The sequence below is a fragment of the Procambarus clarkii genome, chromosome 8 (assembly GCF_040958095.1).
Source record: "Procambarus clarkii isolate CNS0578487 chromosome 8, FALCON_Pclarkii_2.0, whole genome shotgun sequence".
Taxonomy (NCBI): Eukaryota; Metazoa; Arthropoda; class Malacostraca; order Decapoda; family Cambaridae; genus Procambarus; species Procambarus clarkii.
In genome coordinates this window covers 40297323-40318613 of record NC_091157.1, presented here as the reverse complement: position 1 = coordinate 40318613, position 21291 = coordinate 40297323, and the positions used below count along the sequence as shown (strand labels likewise).

The following is a 21291-nucleotide window of genomic DNA, read 5'->3' as shown; positions in this document are numbered from 1 at the left end:
AGTTCATTTGATCAGTGGGTGAATTCAGATGACGTGAAGAAACTATGAAGAAGCAGCCCTTAGTTAGCAAGTATCGTGGATTTATTGAACTATTAGCTAGATTAGGTTATAATTCTAGGAAAAAGTTAATTAAGACTCTTAAAAAGGAACATATACTTTGCTTATCAGAAATATTTAATAATTTCTTAAAAAATAAAATTGAAGTTGGGAAGCCTATTTTAAAGAGACTTTCTAAATATAGAGCTCTACTCCATACATTAGCCTGTAAGAAGAAAGCTATTTCACTCAAGAAAGACATATTAACAAGTAAAAGAGGAGGTAATTTATTGGGCATTTTACTTCCCATAGCTATAAATTTCATTTCAAGGCTATTTAATAAGGAATAATGAAAGAATTCTATCTTGTACCACGAAAAGCTATTGATCAACAGAAGCCTACGGCAGTAAGTGTTGAGAAGCCTACGACGACAGTGAGAACAAATCCTGTTATACAACACTTGATAGACTTAAGATTAAAGCTTAAGGATTATGATTTTGCTGTCTCCTTGTTAAATTATTTTAATACAACTGGACTTGTAAAGTGGGATGAGGAAGGGAACATTACATCGCCAGTTACTGGGCTCAATATTGTTGATGACGTTATAGGCAGGATGTGCACTCCGAAATTGTTATTCCCAGAAGATAAACTGCCAATTGCAAAGTTGTTCTACTCTTTGACATCTACACCTAAGAATTTATTTAGAAATGTAGATGCGAAAAATCAAGTGTTTTCTCCTCCAAGTTTGAAGAGGAAGATCAAGGCTGTAGATGAAGGAGAGTCTACCTGGATATCATATTAAGGTGAGTTTCTGTTTATTTTTATCATTTACTATTAGTCTACAGGATGGATAGTTACGTTATATATGCAGCGAGTAACTCTGATACTGATGTATTTAAAAACAATGCTCCCAATGCTTTTGAAAATAGATTACATAATCAGCTGCCTTTAGACCCGAATAAAGCTTATGAAGTGTGCCTGAAGAATATATTCCTGCCTCCATCTTATTTCGCTGTTAGGAGGAATGACCCGCAAAGTTTTATTTCAGTTCAACTTCTAGTGTCTAATAAAAGTTTATCTGATTTGAGTACGGTGAATACATCTTTCACTTTAAAGTCGGATATTTTAGCCAGTGATAATTGCATAGAGCTAACGACTATTTTAAATAGAGAAATTTCTACTATATTTTCAAAAGGTTCACTGAGTTTTATAGGACCCGTACTTAATTATAATTTCCCAGATCACGGGGACGTTTATATGAAATATGATTCGAGTATTAATCGAATTAAGTTTAATGCAGCATTTAGTGAGAAGTTGTTAAAATTATTTATTACAAAGGATGGAAAATTAGTTGTTCGAATTTCTTTATCTTTCGGTCGAAATATATGTAAAGTTATTGGAGCTGAAGTAGGTAAAGCCTATGATATTTTTATTATGAATAAGCCACCTAATAACAGGTTATTTGTACAAGATACTTGCTATTATCATCCTAGGCCAGGAGGCCGTATAGATTTCTTGTGTGTATATTGTGATAAGGTGCAGCCCACCATGTTTGGTAATCAGATTGTAAATATCTTGGATGTTGTTTCGTTTCAAAGTAATGTAACACACAGGAAATTATATAAACCTTTAAATACGACTAATATTGATGGCATCAGTATTAGATTAACAGATCAAGATGGGGAGCCTGTATATTTTGAAAAGGATGGATGTACGATTGCAGTATTACATATTAGACCCGTTGATATATAATGGCATGAGTAGAGGGAGTTTATCATTCTCTCTTGGCCTGTTTAAACATGAGGGTCGGGTTTGTACCGCTGTCTGTTGACGAGGTAGGGCGATTTATCGCTCCTCGAGGGAAGAGAGGTGGAGCACTGAGCGATATTACTGTTTTTGATAGAAGACATTTAAGAGGAGGTGGAATATTAAGTTTCTTAACTGGTCTAGCTCGTAGAGCAACTCCTTTCCTATTAAAAACTATCATGCCAGCTGCATTGACAATGGGACAGAATGTTTTGCAGGATATAAATGCCGGTCAAGGTACTTTGAAAGATTCAATTAGAAAACGCGGTATGGAAACATTGAAAAGTATTGGTCCTAAATTGTTAGCAGGTGGCCGAATAACGAAAAGAAAAACGAAAAGACCTGCCTATATAAAGAAAATGGATAGATATAAAGACGTGTTTTCATAAAAACAGTACTAGTTGTATGCTAGACGCAGACATGATGAGTGTAAATGCTCCTAGTGCAGCATTGCAAGTTCCTTTAGAAAATTATACAGCTGCTATAAGCGATGGCTTTCCTAAAGTTAGTCCTCATAGAATGGTTGAAAGTACGATATTTTCAAGACAGACACAGGATATTTTACCTGTGAATTCAAGTATTAACAATAAATTTAAAGACTCTTATATTGAATTCCGTATCCCGGGAGTTAAGGGCCAATTTATTGATCTTTCGAGCTTGACGCTAGAACTGATGGTTGAATTAACGGGACCTGACGGAATTACGGCTTTAGCGGATATTAAAAATGCATCAATAGTCAATGGTTTGTCCCAGACAATGTTTAAAGCTGTAACTGTTTATTTAAATGAGCAAGTGGTGGAAACTAATTCACTATTTTCATATTTATCATATGTAAAGCTAATGACGACGCTTTCTGAATGTAAAGCTGAAAGATTTAAAGAACTGACGTATTTCTATAATGATGTTTTCCCTGAAAAATATGATGTAGATTATTTTAAGAATGCCCCAGAAGACCTTAAATCTAGATTTGTAAAGTTAAAAACTGAGGGAGTAAATTGTTGCTTTAAACTGCTATTGGACATTACAACTTTGAGCGAATATCTTTTGGATGGAATTGATATTCGTTTGAGATTAGAACTTAACAGTGATCCGTGGGTTATAAACAGTATTGAATCTGGATATAAGTTTAACATAAAACTAGCTAGAATGTGGATTGATCGGATAACTCCATTTGCATCTGGATTGGAGGCTATTAATAGAGCTCTGGCTGAACAAAATACACCAGTTACATATACGTTTGATAAGACACTCCATAAGACGTTCATTCTCGGTAATGGGCAGCAGAGATTAAGTATTGACAGCCATGGGGGAGCATTATCCCAGATAAATTATTTATTATGATGATGGATATGGAAGCAATATCAGGAGCGTATACACTTAATCCACTTTATTTCGATCACTGCGATTTATCTAATGTATATATTACACGTGATGGGACAAACTTATTTAATATAACTTGCAAGTTCCCGAATAAATGTTCGAAACTATACTACGAGACTCAAAATACAGTAGGCTTTAATGCTTGCAATACCTTGACATATAATTCATTTATAAAAGGAAGAACATTACTGGCATTTAGACTAACGCCTGAGGAATTGAGAGATACCCTTCCTATAGAGGCTTCGGGCAACCTGAGAATTACATTAGAATTTGCTGTTCCAGCGAAATCAAATAAAGTTATTATTTTATTCGGAATTACAACGGGAGTATTGAGAATTTATTCAGATAGGCGAGTTGTGGTGTGATACAAGAGCATGAACTGCAAACAAATTAATACGGCATTGAACGATATGAAAGGTAGTAAAGCTAAATATATTGGATGCTATTTAGCGACGGATATATATAGAATAATGAAGCAAATACGGACAGGCCGATTATGTTTATAATAAATACCTTAGGAAGAGACTCTAAGGAAGTAATGGGTCACTGGATTGCTGTATATAAATCTAAACGGAAAATAGTTATACTCGATTCATATGGAATAAATGTGTATTCGCCATATATTTCGGAGTTTTTAAATTATTATAAAGGACTGTGATGTATACACGTTTACAGAGAGACTTCAGAGTTTAAATACTTACGTATGCGGGCTATATGCGATGTTTTTCTGTACCATCTTTCAAACAAGGATCTAAAAACTGCAATAAAGCTATTTGAAACTAGTTTTACTTATGGAGAATATATGCAGAATGATAGGAACGTAATGAGGCTATCTTATGCTTTATTTAAAAATATGCCGAGCTGCTATGAAACGCTGTGTTATGATAAGAGCGATATTTGTTGGAAAATGTGCTTGGAGACGACTGGCTGAATGAGGCTATAACAAATTATCTAACGGAAAATGGTGAGTACATTTGTTTCGAGGTTTTATGCGTCTGATAAATATTGTACATGTGTAAACGCTGTCTGAAACTGTTATTCTTTATTTACAGAGATGAAGAGTGAATAGGACGGATATTATACAAGCGGATTGAGGAGCGAGCTTCTTAGAACTTCGGGCTAAATGAATCGTTTATTATAAATTGTGTAAACTATGAATTAGATGACTAAATAAATTATAAATAAATAAATAAGTTTTATTAACGCTTAATGTATATATATATATAAATTATTACGGTGGCGAATGCCGACAATGACTGGTGGATGTCTGGGGCAGGTAATCAGGTGATGATTGCCTCGGGCAGATAGCCTGGGGCAGGTAGCTGGGGCCAGCTTAGATAGTCTCTGAGGCAGTTTTCAGTATTAAAGGTTACATTGAGATGCTTTCGGTTGATTTGTATAAAACTGACTGGTTAATGAAAAAGGAATAAAATATTAGTATGTCAGAAAATAGGAAGAGGGAATAATATGAAGAGGAGAGAGAGAGAGGAGGGAGAGAGAGAGAGAGAGGAGGGACGGTCCAGATATTACGGATAAGATAAGATAAGATTAAGAGCCGACTGGCTGGCTGGCTGGGCGCAAAGTAAATAAAGGTGACGCGACAGATTGCGAGGTAAGGGGGGAGGGAGGGGGGTGTGAGGTACGAGACTTGAAAACCATGACTTACAACAGGTGATTTTCTAAATTTATATGAATAACTAAGGCTTACATAGACGATTTTGTAAGTTGAAAACATGTAAAACATGTCCGTAGAGTTCTCCTGGAAACCCTAAAGTGATACACACGTTATTTGAATTTCTCCCATAAGGCTTTAACAAACTTCTATGTCTCGGAAATTATTTTTCTCATAAGAAATCCATACTTCTAAAATCTGTGACACAAAATTTACCTGAAAACCCTGGCTCACACAGACGATATTTGACCTGAAAACCATGGCTCCACACAGACGATATTCTAAATTTACCTGAAAACCCTGACATGCTACACACGATATTTCCCCTTTGGAACCTGAAAACCCTGACATGCTACAGACGATATTTCCCCTTTGGAACCTGAAAACCCTGACATGCTACAGACGATATTTCTAAATTCGCCTGAAAACCCTGACATGCTACACACGATATTTCTAAATTCGCCTGAAAACCCTGACATGCTACACACGATATTTCCCAGAAACAAAATATCGTCTGTGGCATGTCATCCCTACTACTGATCAGGTCACAGGGGGCGGGGCCAGGGGTGGGTCAGTTCACAAGGGGCGGGGCCAGGGGTGGGTCAGGTCACAGACTGCGGGGCCAGGGGTGGGTCAGGTCACAGGGGGCGGGGCCCGGGTGGGCCGGGTCACAGGGGGCGGGGCCAGGGGTGGGCCAGGTAGTAGTAGGGATGACATGCCACAGACGATATTTTGTTTCTGGGAAATATCGTCTGTAGCATGTCAGGGTTTTTCAGGTTCCAAAGGGAAAATATCGTGTGTAGCATGTCAGGGTTTTCAGGTAAATTTAGAATATCGTCTGTGTGGAGCCATGGTTTTCAGGTCAAATATCGTCTGTGTGAGCCAGGGTTTTCAGGTAAATTTTGTGTCACAGATTTTAGAAGTATGGATTTCTTATGAGAAAAATAATTTCCGAGACATAGAAGTTTGTTAAAGCCTTATGGGACAAATTCAAATAACGTGTGTAGCACTTTAGGGTTTCCAGGAGAACTCTACGGACATGTTTTACATGTTTTCAACTTACAAAATCGTCTATGTAAGCCTTAGTTATTCATATAAATTTAGAAAATCACCTGTGTAAGTCATGGTTTTTCAGGGTTTCGTACATCACACCCCCCTCCCTCCCCCCTTACCTCGCAATCTGTCGCGTCACCTTTATTTACTTTGCGCCCAGCCAGCCAGTCGGCTCTTAATCTTATCTTATCTTCTCCATAATAATATCTGGACCGTCCCTCCTCTCTCTCTCTCTCTCTCCTTTCATTCAGTTCAACTATTTTCCAACATCGTATGTTTGCTCCTTTTCATTAAGCAAGTCAGTTTTACACAAATAAATCACGTTAGTAAGCATGTTCTAGCTCACGTTCCCCCACCTTAGTCCCCTGTCGTATAATGAATACTATCATTCCAATCCCTCTAAAATTTAAAATAATTATATTTCAAATGTAGTTCAATACAGTAATTTAGTTACCAAGCTCCAGCGCTTGTCCTCCGCCTTAGCTCTCTCTCGTATCTTCGTTAGTATCAGTCCAATTTCCCTGAAATTTTTACCCTCTGTATTTCGGGCACCGTAAATAAGATCAAAACAGTTACCAAGCTCCAGCTCTTGTCCTCCGCCTTAGCTCTCTCTCGTATCTTCGTTAGTATCAGTCCAATTTCCCTGAAATTTCTACCCTCTGTATTTCAAGCACCGTAAATAAGATCAAAACAGTTACCAAGCTCCAGCGCTTGTCCTCCGCCTTAGTTCTCTTTCGTATCTTTGTAAATAAACCATCAATTTCCCTTAAATTGTTACCCTCTGTATTTCAGACACCGTAAATAAAATCAAGTCAGTTACTGAGCTCCAGCTCTCGTCCCCCACCCTCTTCCACCTCAAGTCTTTGTAAATAAACCATCAATTTCCCTTAAATTTTTACCCTCTGTATTTCAGACGTAGTAAATAAGATCAAGTCAGTTATCGAGCTCCAGCTCTCGTCCCGCCTTAATTCTCTTTCGTATCTTTGTAAATAACCCATCAATTTCCCTAAAATTAAAAGCAGACATACTTCAAAGTTAGTAAATAAGATCAAGTCAGTTACTGAGCTCCAGCTCTCGTCCCCCGCCCTCTTCCACCCTCAAGTCTTTAACCCATCAATTTCCCCGAAATTTTTACCCTCTGTATTTCCGACATAGTAAATATGATGAAAACAATTATAAAACTCTAGCTCTTGTCCTCTGTCCAAGTTCACTCCTGTAAATTCATTACTATCAATCCAAATCCCCCTGAGATTTAAACACCCAACTACATTTTCAGACATAGTAAATAAAACCCAGTTCAGTTATCAAGTTTCAACTCTTGTGCCCCAGCTTAGTTCATTTGTGCAAGTTCTTTATTTTCCAACTAAATCACCCTGAGATTTAAGATCACCTTATTTTCTAACGTAGTAAAATTAATCTGGACATTAGCCTTAGATCATCAGACATAAATATATTCGATCAAGTCCGTCTCCAGCTTATCTCTTATCCGAGTATACACATAACCCCAACCTGTTTTAATTATCTTTCACCCCCTCCCACCTTCCTCCATCTCATCCAAGTCTCATAAATTTAAATGTAGCTGTTAATTTGCGTTCTTTCCCCGTTCATAGCATATTCTCTGTAAGTTCAGATCTGTACTTAGTCTTACATATTCTCTAGTTCTTTCCCATTTTATACAAGACTTAAACAACCTATTACCGTCTCCTCTATCTTATTTAAACATGAGTCATATGTAAATATACCCGACTCTTTCCATCCATTACAAGTCCTAGCTTGTTCACCGCCCAACTCACTACGCTATTTCTACTCTACATGTTATAGCATGTTTTCCGCTCATCTTGGTACCAACCTTACAATCTCTCTCTCTCATTCCTTTACATGTCTCAGCATGTTCGCCTCGCATCTTACTACGCTGTCTACTTTACATGTTGTAGCGTGTATTACTGTGTCCCATATCTTATTTAAACATGAGTCATATGTAAATATACCCGACTCCTTCCATCCATTACAAGTCCTAGCTTGTTCACCGCCCAACTCACTACACTGTCTACTTTACATGTTGTAGCATGTTTTCCGCACATCTTGATACCATCCCTTACAATCTCTCAATCCTTTACACATCCCAACTTTCAACCCTTTCTTACAATTTTCCTCCATCCCTCCGCTACATGTTCTTACCCGTTCGTTACAGTCCACTACATATTCTCTAATCATCTCTGTACTAATTCTCAAAACTAGTTGTTTCTGTCATTTTAGTAAGTAAGTAAGTAAGTAGATCATCGTTACTAACAACAACAACAACAACAACCAACAGTAACATTACTAATTCACAGTAAGTTACTACTGAGCATTTGGTAGTTATCCATTTTCAAATAAGGTCAATATAAATCATTCTAAGACATCTTCGTACAATTAAAGATACTTGCCTGTGCACTAAGTCATTACTTACAGTAGCATCTTAAGGCATTGTTTTCGTAACTCAGTTTTATTAAACATACACCTTCATTAGTCAAAGGAAAACTTTTCAAGTCATTGTATTCAATATTTCCGTTAAACTTACTACATCATGTCAGTATTCTGTTTCATAATTAAGTACTTGTTTCAGTCCTCCAATGTAATAAGCAAATTATTCTATTAAGGATAAAGAAATCTTATTTAGAAGAGACATTAAGTTTATTACAACATTTAACGCATACAAGTGTTTTTAGTAGTTATACAGGTATTCAAGAAATCATAAGTGTTCTTAGTAGTTTTACAAGTGTTCAAGAAAATCATATACAGTTATTCTTAGTAGTTTTACAAGTGTTCAAGAAAATCATATACAGTTATTCTTAGTAGTTTTACAAGTGTTCAAGAAAATCATATACAAGTAAGTGTTCTTAGTAGTTATACAGGTATTCATAAGTGTTCAAGAAGCAATTATATACAAGTGTTCTTAGTAGTTATACAAGTGTTCAAGAAAATCATATACAAGTGTTCAAGAAATCATAAACACTATAGTCTTATATAGAAATAAACATTTGAATTTATAAAAGAATTATAAGTAAAACATGTATTTGATTTCACACAATGAAACTCACTATCCAGCAAGTTAAAAAATCCATCACATGCACAGCATCCCCCTTCCCCTTCTCCAAAATAGATTAGTTTTTGTCCCTTAAATTCCTTTAAAACATAGAAAGCATCGCTATAAACATTATCATCACAAATCAATTCAGGCCAGGACATTAGAAGTACTTCTCTGTCATTACAATAAGTCCTAACTGCTTCTACAGCATCCATTTGTTCAACCTCCATCCACTTACTCTCACCCATATTCGAGTAATTATCTGTAGCTCGTACCACATTAGTGTGTCTTATCCTAATAAGATTTTCAATAAAGGCCATACCAGAGAAAACACCAAGTACAGGATCCTGTCCTATAAATCTCATCACTGCCTCTATTTCTATCTTTTGGGGGGTATGATATCCTATTTCTGGTCTCATCTTTATTAAATTTAACGGAAAAGATGGAAAGCTCTCCTCCATATGATCAATTAAACTCCAATGTTCATCTTCTTCTGTTTTAGGGTGAATAATACTAAGCTCTTTCACAGTCTTACTATTTACCTGCTGTTGCAGTTCATCCTGGCTCATTATAGTATACACTTCTCGTTCTTCAGAACTCAACTTATTAATAAACCAGTTTGCAGCATTTGGAGAACCAATTTCATCCACAAATTTTCTTATAAAAAATTTATCCTTTAAGTTACATCCTATAGGCACTTCTTCAAATTCTGGAAATATGTATTTAAAACGGGGTTTAGGTCTAAAAGTGCAAATTATTTTATCGCCTTTAAATAACAAAGAAATTTTCTTCATCTCAGCCTTACTAGGAATTTTCGTCAGCAACAACACTTGACAATTCTCATGTTTCTTGAGTACATCTGTAACACTCTCTTTCAAGCTAAATAAGACTATATCACATTTTATCATTGGAAGTTCTTCTTTCAACTTTATAAAATCACGACCAATCAGTATCATTAAAACATTTTCACTTTTGCTAATAAACTTTGCTAGAGCTGGAACAATGTTCTCATGCGTACATTTATCAGTATGTGTCATCACTTTATAAGTCTGTTTTTCCGCCAGGGGCATATTCTTCCACAAAACAGTCGAAGCTGGACTTTGCCATATAGTTTCTGACACAAGATCAGGCATGCTTCCAAACCCTGGTAGACTCTTCACATCCATCACATGGAGTAGATCTTTAAACAAAGAAAAATACAATATTTAACACAGGGACTATTAAATAATCATAATATTTCAAAACTAAAAGATATTCAATAATAAGCAAAATTATATCACAACAAATATAACGAGTACTGTAAGTACATCATACAATAAGCACTTACTGTATACAGCAGCCATCGATCCGAGTATGTCTTGTCACTGCTGGACCGAGATGGGGAGTTTATGGCAAGATATATCCCGACCTAGCTTATCACATCGGAGATTGTTACGCTCCGCCCCTCTCTCTTAGCTGTAGTTTCCAAATTAGTTATATGTATTATTTTAGATCTACTAGTTTTAACTATGATATTCTCTTCCGTTTATTAGATCCATCCTCTACTTGTTTCTTCTCTCTCCCAGTCCCCGTAACATCTTCTCCAAGAGGTATACGAACCATTAATAATTCTTTTTTATTATTCTTTAAAACATAAGCTAAATGGGCTAGTCCTGGAAAATAGTGTGTCTCCCATTCTTCTTGTTCTTCTTTACTCCATCCTATTCCGTCATTAAACCCAATACCATATGGAATAATTATACGCTGGATTAAATTATTATTTCTTGCCTGACAACAAATTTGCCTTATTGCAGATTTAAAACTCCAACGTTTAATAATATCTTTCTGTAATCCTAGATCTTCATTAGAGCTACTGTATTGAAGTCCTATAATATGAGGTTTTATTTCTGGTTCTGGAGATAAAGCAAGTACTATACCACCAGGAGTTATATTATTCTGTACCACTTCACACTCGGAAACTTTACTGTAAGGATATTTTTCCCATAACAGTTGTGCAAATCCACCAGATAAATTATGAGAATCGTAGACAAGACAGTCTCCAGGTTTTAGAATTTCATCACTAGTAAAATCAGCATCTATAATACACTTATTCAAACGCTTAAGCTTCACTTGCATGTACATAGAACAATCCATCTTGAAGTAAGACAGAAAAAGTTTCGTACCTCTTCCTATATACTCAGAAAAGTAGAGTTGACATTTAGACATTAAAAGGGAGAAAATAAACACACGAGTTTCTATTTTGTTATTTAATGTGTAAAAATGTACAATGTATTTAATTTGTAAAAATGTACAAAGTATAAATTATTTACAGACATTATTATTCCCAATCCATCTTCTCTTCTAAATTTGTAAAACTACTACTAACACACATTGTAACATTAGTATCAACAGACGTAGTAACATTAACAGGTGTTGAATTAATTGTATCAGACAACTTAGTGTTGATAGAAGGTGAACTAGCATCAGCGGTAGCAGGCGTAGCATCATCTTCAGGTGTCCTAGCAGCATCAGTAGCATTAGTTGTGGGTCCATTTTGAAGAACAGCAATGTATGGAATCTTATTTTCAAAGATGCCGTGGGTGGATGACTGAGGAGGAACGATGTTTTCAGGACGTACTATGAAGAGTACAATACCTCGTTTTCGTAGTTTTTGTCCTATTTTCTCAAGTATAGGCAAATATTTACTTTCCCATACTGCGCAGTTGTCCAAATAACTTGACATGCCAAACCCATATGGAATAATAATTCTCTTAACACATCTTTTAAGAATGAAAACAAGGGCTTCCTTCAGAGCATTTTCAAACCAGCGCCATCTCTGATATTCTGTATCTTTTTCAAGTCCATCGTAAAAATGTTCATCTAAACTTCGTACTTCACACGGAGGATTTTCATATGCTGGTAAAGTTGCAGGTCTACTAGCAAACTGAGTCACTAAACCAATAATAAGGGGTAGATGGGGATCTTCATCCATCCTGTTGTTAAATTCAGGTGGTTCTCCAATATGTATACTGCCAGGGTTACTGCGATAAGATACAACAGCCCTGTTTTTGTAAGGAAAGTTTTCACGATGTAATCTCGCATATGGGTAACGATCCCACAATCCTTGCACAATTTTACACATTTGTACACTCGTAGCATCAAGATCGTACAATAAACAGTCGTGATTATTGTAGACGGACAGGGAGGCAAAGTCTCCAATAATAGTCTTGATCTCCATAGCCTTGAATATCCAAGCTTGAAGTAGATTCTGACATCCAAGAAGAGGACGACACCGTAAGAGATCACCGGGGGAAGCATATATACATCTTTAGGCTGCGCGTAGAAACACTGCGCACACAAAAGGTTGCCAAGTGTTACTTGCTCTTCCTCTGCATAATCTCCTCGTTAAACAGTAATTTAACTTCCACTCCGTAGGGTTTTAACTGTTTATACATATCTTCAATAACAGGAAGATAAGTATTTTCCCAAACTTTATCTCTTCGAACGCATGTAATCCCAATTCCTGTTGGTATTATAACTCTCATAATTTGAGGAGATCCCTTGATAAAGTTAAATAAATCTTTCATACCATTCTTGAAGTAGACGAGACGATTAATGGATGTATCTTTGTTTAATCAAGAGAGCATGTTTCTGTCTTTTGAGTTTTCTATAATTCCCTGAGCAATGTTATTACTTTCTATAGGTAATCCAATACCGTATTGAGTGGCTATAGCAACAATATACGGAAGATTTTCTCCTTTAGAGATATGAATTGTTCCTGGTACTGGACGATCTTCAGGGATACATCTCTTAAGACTGTACAAGGGTCGGCGAACGTTATAAGCGTCAGCATGAGAATATTTCTTGGCTAAGTCTAGGGCCATTCCTCGGGGAACACAGGATATACAGTTCACTCCGTACACAATACAGGTTTCATTATTACAAAATGAATCGTCGGTTAAATAACCCTGACAAGTTGTCAGAACAGTATCCATGGTGAATTTTCTTCCTCGTAAGGTAGTAGATACGATCCAGATAGTCGTAATAATATCCCTAATGTGAGGTCCGCGCTCTTATATTGGGGGTAATGTAAAAGTTACCACTTATTTGAATATATTAATAAGGATTTTTGTTACCTTAGAGCGATATTATATATGACATTATAACTAATAGTATATTTCATTTTAGGATATAGATGCTTTAAGCATATATTTTAATTAGATTAAATAAGAATTTACTACTAAATTATATATATATATATCTATCATTATGTACGGCAGCTACGAATAATGACGTAACAGTATACTTTTAGCGAGATTGCCAAAGTGATGTATTTTTTCTAATAAGTCTAATAAATAATGAAAGTAGTTTACTAAGTATTTATATAAGAGCTTTATTTAATTATGAAACTTTAAGGATTTTTAAGTAGAGAAGTATTTAGAGGAAATTACTGTCTATTATAAATGGGGAAACTGTTAAATATGTAGCGATGTACGATACTTATTTTAGGGATATATATACTTGCTTATCCTACTCTAATAGTTAGTGCTGCCCTCACACGATGGATCCTTTGTGTGCCAGGAAGTTTTACAGTATAGAAAGCCTTAAATGTGCAGGAGTTAGACTACAAACATTTGTGGATTGGCCCATTAAGTGGTTAAACCCTATTGACTTAGTTGAAGATGGGTTCTATTACCTTCGCAATAGTGATTACTGTTTGTGTGCATTTTGTTATTGTATAGTAGGTGCATGGATTGTTGGTGATACCCCCAGAAGACGTCATAAGATCATTAATCAAGACTGTGCCTTTATTAGAGGCAAGAGGAGTGACAATGTTTCTTTAGAGGTGTCTGAGATAGCTTTCAAATATGGACTGGAATTTGTTTCCCATAAAATAGAACTGGGAAATAAGAAAATAAGTGGTAGTAGTAAGTATATATTCTTATGATGTATTCTTATACCAGTCTTATATACTCTGTACAAAACTTGATTGCTTAAATAGATACTTCTTATTCTTCTAAAGAATAATTTACGTAACTACGTTATATTTTTTTTTTTTTTAGGTGGTGCTCCTCCTAAGGAAGATCTGGGATTGATCAAATTTAGGAAATCGCTGAATCCAGGATTGGTAACTTATAAATCTCGCCTAGAGACATTTGATATGACATGGCCTGGAAGCGTCAAGCAAACTTCTCATGAGCTGGCAGAAGCTGGTTTTTTTTACTGTGGTATGAAGTATTTTAACTATTTTAAACTTAATAGAGTTGTAAGTAAAGAAATAATGAATATTAGTTAAAAGATAGTAACGAGATAATGCTGGATTGTTTTATGGTTTTCAGGTATAAGTGACCACGTCTGCTGCTATCACTGCGCCTGTGGAATACGAAATTGGAGACCAGAAGATGATCCTTGGACGTTACATGCGAGATGTAGTCCAGAATGTGCTTACATTATTCTTGCAAGGGGCAAGGAATTTGTTAAGAATGCTAGATTGACAATACCATTACCTATAAAACCTATAGACAATGATTTAATTAATATCTTAATGGAGGGTATGGATAAGTTCAAACATCTGATTCATCAAAAATTATTACCTGTGGAGAGTATAAGATATGCTTTAAGTGAGTATCTTAAGGAATCCAGAGATTTGTTACCTTTTATTATACAAAGTAGATGCCTAGAAATCGTGTTGAGGTATATGCAAGAGGGTACAGATATTTATTTACGGGTACGGGACTTAATTTATGAAGCAGTTGATGATAAAAAGGAACAAGAAGCTACGCTTGAAGATCTGGGATTGAAAACTTTACCGGAGACTTGTACTAACACTGTTGAAAACAAGGACTGTACAGAACAATCTTGGGAAGAAGATATTTTATGCAGAGTTTGTATGGATAAAAATATAAATATTGTAATACTACCATGTAAACATATGGTGACATGCAGTGGTTGTCTTTTAGCTCTGAAATGCTGTCCAATTTGTAGAGGAAATATTTTATATATAATAAATCCAATTGCTTCTTGAACACTTGTATATGATTTTCTTGAACACTTGTATATAATTGCTTCTTGAACACTTATGAATACCTGTATAACTACTAAGAACACTTACTTGTATATGATTTTCTTGAACACTTGTAAAACTACTAAGAATAACTGTATATGATTTTCTTGAACACTTGTAAAACTACTAAGAATAACTGTATATGATTTTCTTGAACACTTGTAAAACTACTAAGAACACTTATGATTTCTTGAATACCTGTATAACTACTAAAAACACTTGTATGCGTTAAATGTTGTAATAAACTTAATGTCTCTTCTAAATAAGATTTCTTTATCCTTAATAGAATAATTTGCTTATTACATTGGAGGACTGAAACAAGTACTTAATTATGAAACAGAATACTGACATGATGTAGTAAGTTTAACGGAAATATTGAATACAATGACTTGAAAAGTTTTCCTTTGACTAATGAAGGTGTATGTTTAATAAAACTGAGTTACGAAAACAATGCCTTAAGATGCTACTGTAAGTAATGACTTAGTGCACAGGCAAGTATCTTTAATTGTACGAAGATGTCTTAGAATGATTTATATTGACCTTATTTGAAAATGGATAACTACCAAAAGCTCAGTAGTAACTTACTGTGAATTAGTAATGTTACTGTTGTTGTTGTTGTTGTTGTTGTTAGTAACGATGATCTACTTACTTACTTACTTACTAAAATGACAGAAACAACTAGTTTTGAGAATTAGTACAGAGATGATTAGAGAATATGTAGTGGACTGTAACGAACGGGTAAGAACATGTAGCGGAGGGATGGAGGAAAATTGTAAGAAAGGGTTGAAAGTTGGGATGTGTAAAGGATTGAGAGATTGTAAGGGATGGTATCAAGATGTGCGGAAAACATGCTACAACATGTAAAGTAGACAGTGTAGTGAGTTGGGCGGTGAACAAGCTAGGACTTGTAATGGATGGAAGGAGTCGGGTATATTTACATATGACTCATGTTTAAATAAGATATGGGACACAGTAATACACGCTACAACATGTAAAGTAGACAGCGTAGTAAGATGCGAGGCGAACATGCTGAGACATGTAAAGGAATGAGAGAGAGAGATTGTAAGGGTTGGTACCAAGATGAGCGGAAAACATGCTATAACATGTAGAGTAGAAATAGCGTAGTGAGTTGGGCGGTGAACAAGCTAGGACTTGTAATGGATGGAAAGAGTCGGGTATATTTACATATGACTCATGTTTAAATAAGATAGAGGAGACGGTAATAGTTGTTTAAGTCTTGTATAAAATGGGAAAGAACTAGAGAATATGTAAGACTAAGTACAGATCTGAACTTACAGAGAATATGCTATGAACGGGGAAAGAACGCAAATTAACAGCTACATTTAAATTTATGAGACTTGGATGAGATGGAGGAAGGTGGGAGGGGGTGAAAGATAATTAAACAGGTTGGGGTTATGTGTATACTCGGATAAGAGATAAGCTGGAGACGGACTTGATCGAATATATTTATGTCTGATGATCTAAGGCTAATGTCCAGATTAATTTTACTACGTTAGAAAATAAGGTGATCTTAAATCTCAGGGTGATTTAGTTGGAAAATAAAGAACTTGCACAAATGAACTAAGCTGGGGCACAAGAGTTGAAACTTGATAACTGAACTGGGTTTTATTTACTATGTCTGAAAATGTAGTTGGGTGTTTAAATCTCAGGGGGATTTGGATTGATAGTAATGAATTTACAGGAGTGAACTTGGACAGAGGACAAGAGCTAGAGTTTTATAATTGTTTTCATCATATTTACTATGTCGGAAATACAGAGGGTAAAAATTTCGGGGAAATTGATGGGTTAAAGACTTGAGGGTGGAAGAGGGCGGGGGACGAGAGCTGGAGCTCAGTAACTGACTTGATCTTATTTACTAACTTTGAAGTATGTCTGCTTTTAATTTTAGGGAAATTGATGGGTTATTTACAAAGATACGAAAGAGAATTAAGGCGGGGACGAGAGCTGGAGCTCGATAACTGACTTGATCTTATTTACTACGTCTGAAATACAGAGGGTAAAAATTTAAGGGAAATTGATGGTTTATTTACAAAGACTTGAGGGTGGAAGAGGGTGGGGGACGAGAGCTGGAGCTCAGTAACTGACTTGATTTTATTTACGGTGTCTGAAATACAGAGGGTAACAATTTAAGGGAAATTGATGGTTTATTTACAAAGATACGAAAGAGAACTAAGGCGGAGGACAAGCGCTGGAGCTTGGTAACTGTTTTGATCTTATTTACGGTGCTTGAAATACAGAGGGTAGAAATTTCAGGGAAATTGGACTGATACTAACGAAGATACGAGAGAGAGCTAAGGCGGAGGACAAGAGCTGGAGCTTGGTAACTGTTTTGATCTTATTTACGGTGCCCGAAATACAGAGGGTAAAAATTTCAGGGAAATTGGACTGATACTAACGAAGATACGAGAGAGAGCTAAGGCGGAGGACAAGCGCTGGAGCTTGGTAACTAAATTACTGTATTGAACTACATTTGAAATATAATTATTTTAAATTTTAGAGGGATTGGAATGATAGTATTCATTATACGACAGGGGACTAAGGTGGGGGAACGTGAGCTAGAACATGCTTACTAACGTGATTTATTTGTGTAAAACTGACTTGCTTAATGAAAAGGAGCAAACATACGATGTTGGAAAATAGTTGAACTGAATGAAAGGAGAGAGAGAGAGAGAGAGGAGGGACGGTCCAGATATTATTATGGAGAAGATAAGATAAGATTAAGAGCCGACTGGCTGGCTGGGCGCAAAGTAAATAAAGGTGACGCGACAGATTGCGAGGTAAGGGGGGAGGGAGGGGGTGTGATGTACGAAACCCTGAAAAACCATGACTTACACAGGTGATTTTCTAAATTTATATGAATAACTAAGGCTTACATAGACGATTTTGTAAGTTGAAAACATGTAAAACATGTCCGTAGAGTTCTCCTGGAAACCCTAAAGTGCTACACACGTTATTTGAATTTGTCCCATAAGGCTTTAACAAACTTCTATGTCTCGGAAATTATTTTTCTCATAAGAAATCCATACTTCTAAAATCTGTGACACAAAATTTACCTGAAAACCCTGGCTCACACAGACGATATTTGACCTGAAAACCATGGCTCCACACAGACGATATTCTAAATTTACCTGAAAACCCTGACATGCTACACACGATATTTTCCCTTTGGAACCTGAAAACCCTGACATGCTACAGACGATATTTCCCAGAAACAAAATATCGTCTGTGGCATGTCATCCCTACTACTCCAGGTCACAGTGGGCGGGGCCAGGGGTGGACCAGGTCACAGAGGACGGGGCCAGGGGTGGACCAGGTCACAGAGGGCGGGGCCAGGGGTGGGCCAGGTCACAGGAGGCGGGGCCAGGGGTGGGTCAGGTCACAGGGGGCGGGGCCAGGGGTGGGTCAGGTCACAAGGGGCGGGGCCAGGTGTGGGTCAGGTCACAGAGGGCGGGGCCAGGGGTGGGTCAGGTCACAGGGGGCGGGGCCAGGGGTGGGCCAGGTCACAGAGGACGGGGCCAGGGGTGGACCAGGTCACAGAGGGCGGGGCCAGGGGTGGGCCAGGTCACAGAGGACGGGGCCAGGGGTGGGCCAGGTCACAGGAGGTGGGGCCAGGGGTGGGCCAAGTCACAGAGGACGGGGCCAGGGGTGGGCCAGGTCACAGGGGGCGGGGCCAGGGGTGGGTCAGGTCACAGGGGGCTGGGCCAGGGGTGGGTCAGGGCACAGAGGGCGGGGCCAGGGGTGGGCCAGGTCACAGGGGGCGGGGCCAGGGGTGGGTCAGGTCACAGAGGATGGGGCCAGGGGTGGGTCAGGTCACAGGGGGCGGGGCCAGGGGTGGGTCAGGTCACAAAGGGCGGGGCCAGGTGTGGGTCAGGTCACAGAGGGCGGGGCCAGGGGTGGGTCAGGTCACAGACTGCGGGGCGAGGGGTGGGTCAGGTCACAGGGGCGGGGCCAAGGGTGGGTCAGGTCACAGGGGGCGGGGTCAGGGGTGGGTCAGGTCACAGAGGGCGGGGCCAGGGGTGGGTCAGGTCACAGGGGGCGGGGCCAGGGGTGGGTCAGGTCACAGAGGGCGGGGCCAGGGGTGGGTCAGGTCACAGAGGACGGGGCCAGGGGCGGGCCAGGTCACAGGGGGCGGGGCCAGGGGTGGGTCAGGTCACAGAGGACGGGGCCAGGGGTGGGCCAGGTCACAGGAGGCGGGGCCAGGGGTGGGCCAAGTCACAGAGGGCGGAGCAAACCTGGTGGCAAAGTTCTAAACCTTCTCCAATTTAGTCTTATGCTGACGAGATATGGACTCCATGCTGGAGCTGCATCCTGCAGGATTGGTCTGACATTCGTGGTATACAAGGTTCTGAATGATTCCTTACTCAAGTATCTAAAGGCCGTTCTTATGTTGGCCAACCTGGCATATGCCGCTGAGGTTATCCTCTTGCTGTGGGCTTCGGGGGACAGGTCTTGTATGATATCAACCCCCAGGTCTCTCGCTCCCTCAACTACTCTCATACTGAAAAAGTTTTTTCTAACGTCCCTGTGGCTTTTTTGTGTACTTAGTCTCCAACTGTGTCCCCTTGTTCGCGTACCACCCGTGTTTAAACAGTTTATCCGCATTTACCCTGTCAATTCTTCTGAGAATTTTGTAGGTTGTGATCATGTCTCCCCTTACTCCTGTCTTCCAGTGTCGCGACGTGCATTTCACGCAGCCTTTCCTTGTAACACATGCCTCTTAGTTCTGGAACTAGCCTAGTGGCATACCTCTGAACTTTTTCCAGCTTCGTCTTGTGCTTAACGAGGTACGGGCTCCATGCTGGGGCCGCATACTCCAGGATTAGTCTTACATATGTGGTATACAAGGTTCTGAATGATTCCTTACACAGGTTCCTGAAGGCAGTTCAGAAAATCTTTGTCACCTGATCATAGAATTTGCCATCTTCCATACATTTGTCAAACACACACACACACACACACACACACACACACACACACACACACACACACACACACACACACACACACACACACACACACACACACACACACACACACACACACACACACACCACACACACACACACACAACACACACACACACACACACACACACACACACATACACACACACGTGTATTCACCTAGTTGTGCTTGCGGGGGTTGAGCTCTGCTCTTGCGCCCCGCCACTCACCTGTCAATCAATCAACAATAATTTTTTTTCTCGCACACACTCAGGAAGTAGCCTGTAACAGCTGTCTAACTCCCAGGTACCTATTTATTGCTAGGTAACAAGGGCATCAGGGTGAAAGAAACTCTTCCCATTTGTTTTGCGCCGTCACCGGGGATTGAACTCCGGTCCGGTCCCCAGGATTACGAGTACTGGGTGCTGTCTACTCAGCTAACAGGAGCCCTAACGTGTGTACTAATCTATCTGTACTCACCTATTTGTGTTTGCAAGATGGAGCATTGACTCTTGGATCCCGCCTTTCTAGCCATCGGTTGTTTACAGCAATGACTCCTGTCCCATTTCCCTATCATATGTAGTTTTAAAATTATGAATAAAGTTTGTTTCCACAACCTGCTCCTTAAGTGCATTCCATTTTCCCACTACTCTCACGCTAAAAGAAAACTTCCTAACTTCCTAACATCTTTCTCTCTCTCTCAACTACTCTGACACTGAAAAAGTTCTTCCTAACATCTCTGACTCATCTGAGTTTTCAGCTTCCACCCATGTCCCCTCGTTCTGTTAATATTACATGTGAACATTTCATCTATTTCCACTGGTATTTCCACACCACTTTTACAATTCCCCTGAGTATTTTATACGTTTCTATCATATCCCCCCTCTCCCTTCTTTTTTCTTGTGTCGTAAGGTTCAGTTCCTTCAGGCGCTCTTCATATCTCATCCCTCGTAACTCTGGGACGAGGCTCGTCACAAACGACTGAACATTTTCCAGTTTCCTTATGTGTTTCTTCAGGTGGGGGCTCCATGATGGCGCGGCATACTCTAAGACTGGTCTCACGTAGGCAGTGTAAAGCGCCCTAAATGCCTCCTTACTTAGGTTTCTGAATGATGTTCTAACTTTTGCCAGTCTAGAGTACGCTGCTGTTGTTATCCTATTTATATGTGCCTCAGGAGTTAGATTAGGTGTTACGTCCACGCCCAGGTCTCTTTCTCGAATCGTCACAGTTAGGCAGTTCCCTTCATTGTGTACTGTCCCTTTGGTATTC

General features: G+C 38.6%; 2 protein-coding genes across 6 annotated transcripts in view; both read left to right on the top strand.

The window, feature by feature from the left end:
- LOC123759720 (carboxypeptidase D) overlaps positions 1-21291 on the top strand; it is a 298163-nt gene that overhangs the window by 165178 nt on the left and 111694 nt on the right. The gene's annotated exons all lie outside the window — the stretch shown is intronic.
- Positions 13517-15278, top strand: LOC138362125 (baculoviral IAP repeat-containing protein 8-like). Its single transcript, XM_069320997.1, has 3 exons — positions 13517-13921; positions 14057-14221; positions 14333-15278. The coding sequence occupies exons 1-3, from the start codon at positions 13555-13557 to the stop codon at positions 15016-15018; spliced, it is 1218 nt and encodes a 405-aa protein (XP_069177098.1). The 5' UTR covers positions 13517-13554; the 3' UTR covers positions 15019-15278.

Excerpts from the sequence above, each read along its gene's own strand:
- LOC138362125 (XM_069320997.1), top strand. The coding sequence starts at position 13,555 with ATGGATCCTTTGTGTGCCAGGAAGTTTTACAGTATAGAAAGCCTTAAA. Across the intron at positions 13,922-14,056 it reads TAAGAAAATAAGTGGTAGTA|GTGGTGCTCCTCCTAAGGAA; the intron begins GTAAGTATATAT and ends TTTTTTTTTTAG. Across the intron at positions 14,222-14,332 it reads AGCTGGTTTTTTTTACTGTG|GTATAAGTGACCACGTCTGC; the intron begins GTATGAAGTATT and ends TATGGTTTTCAG.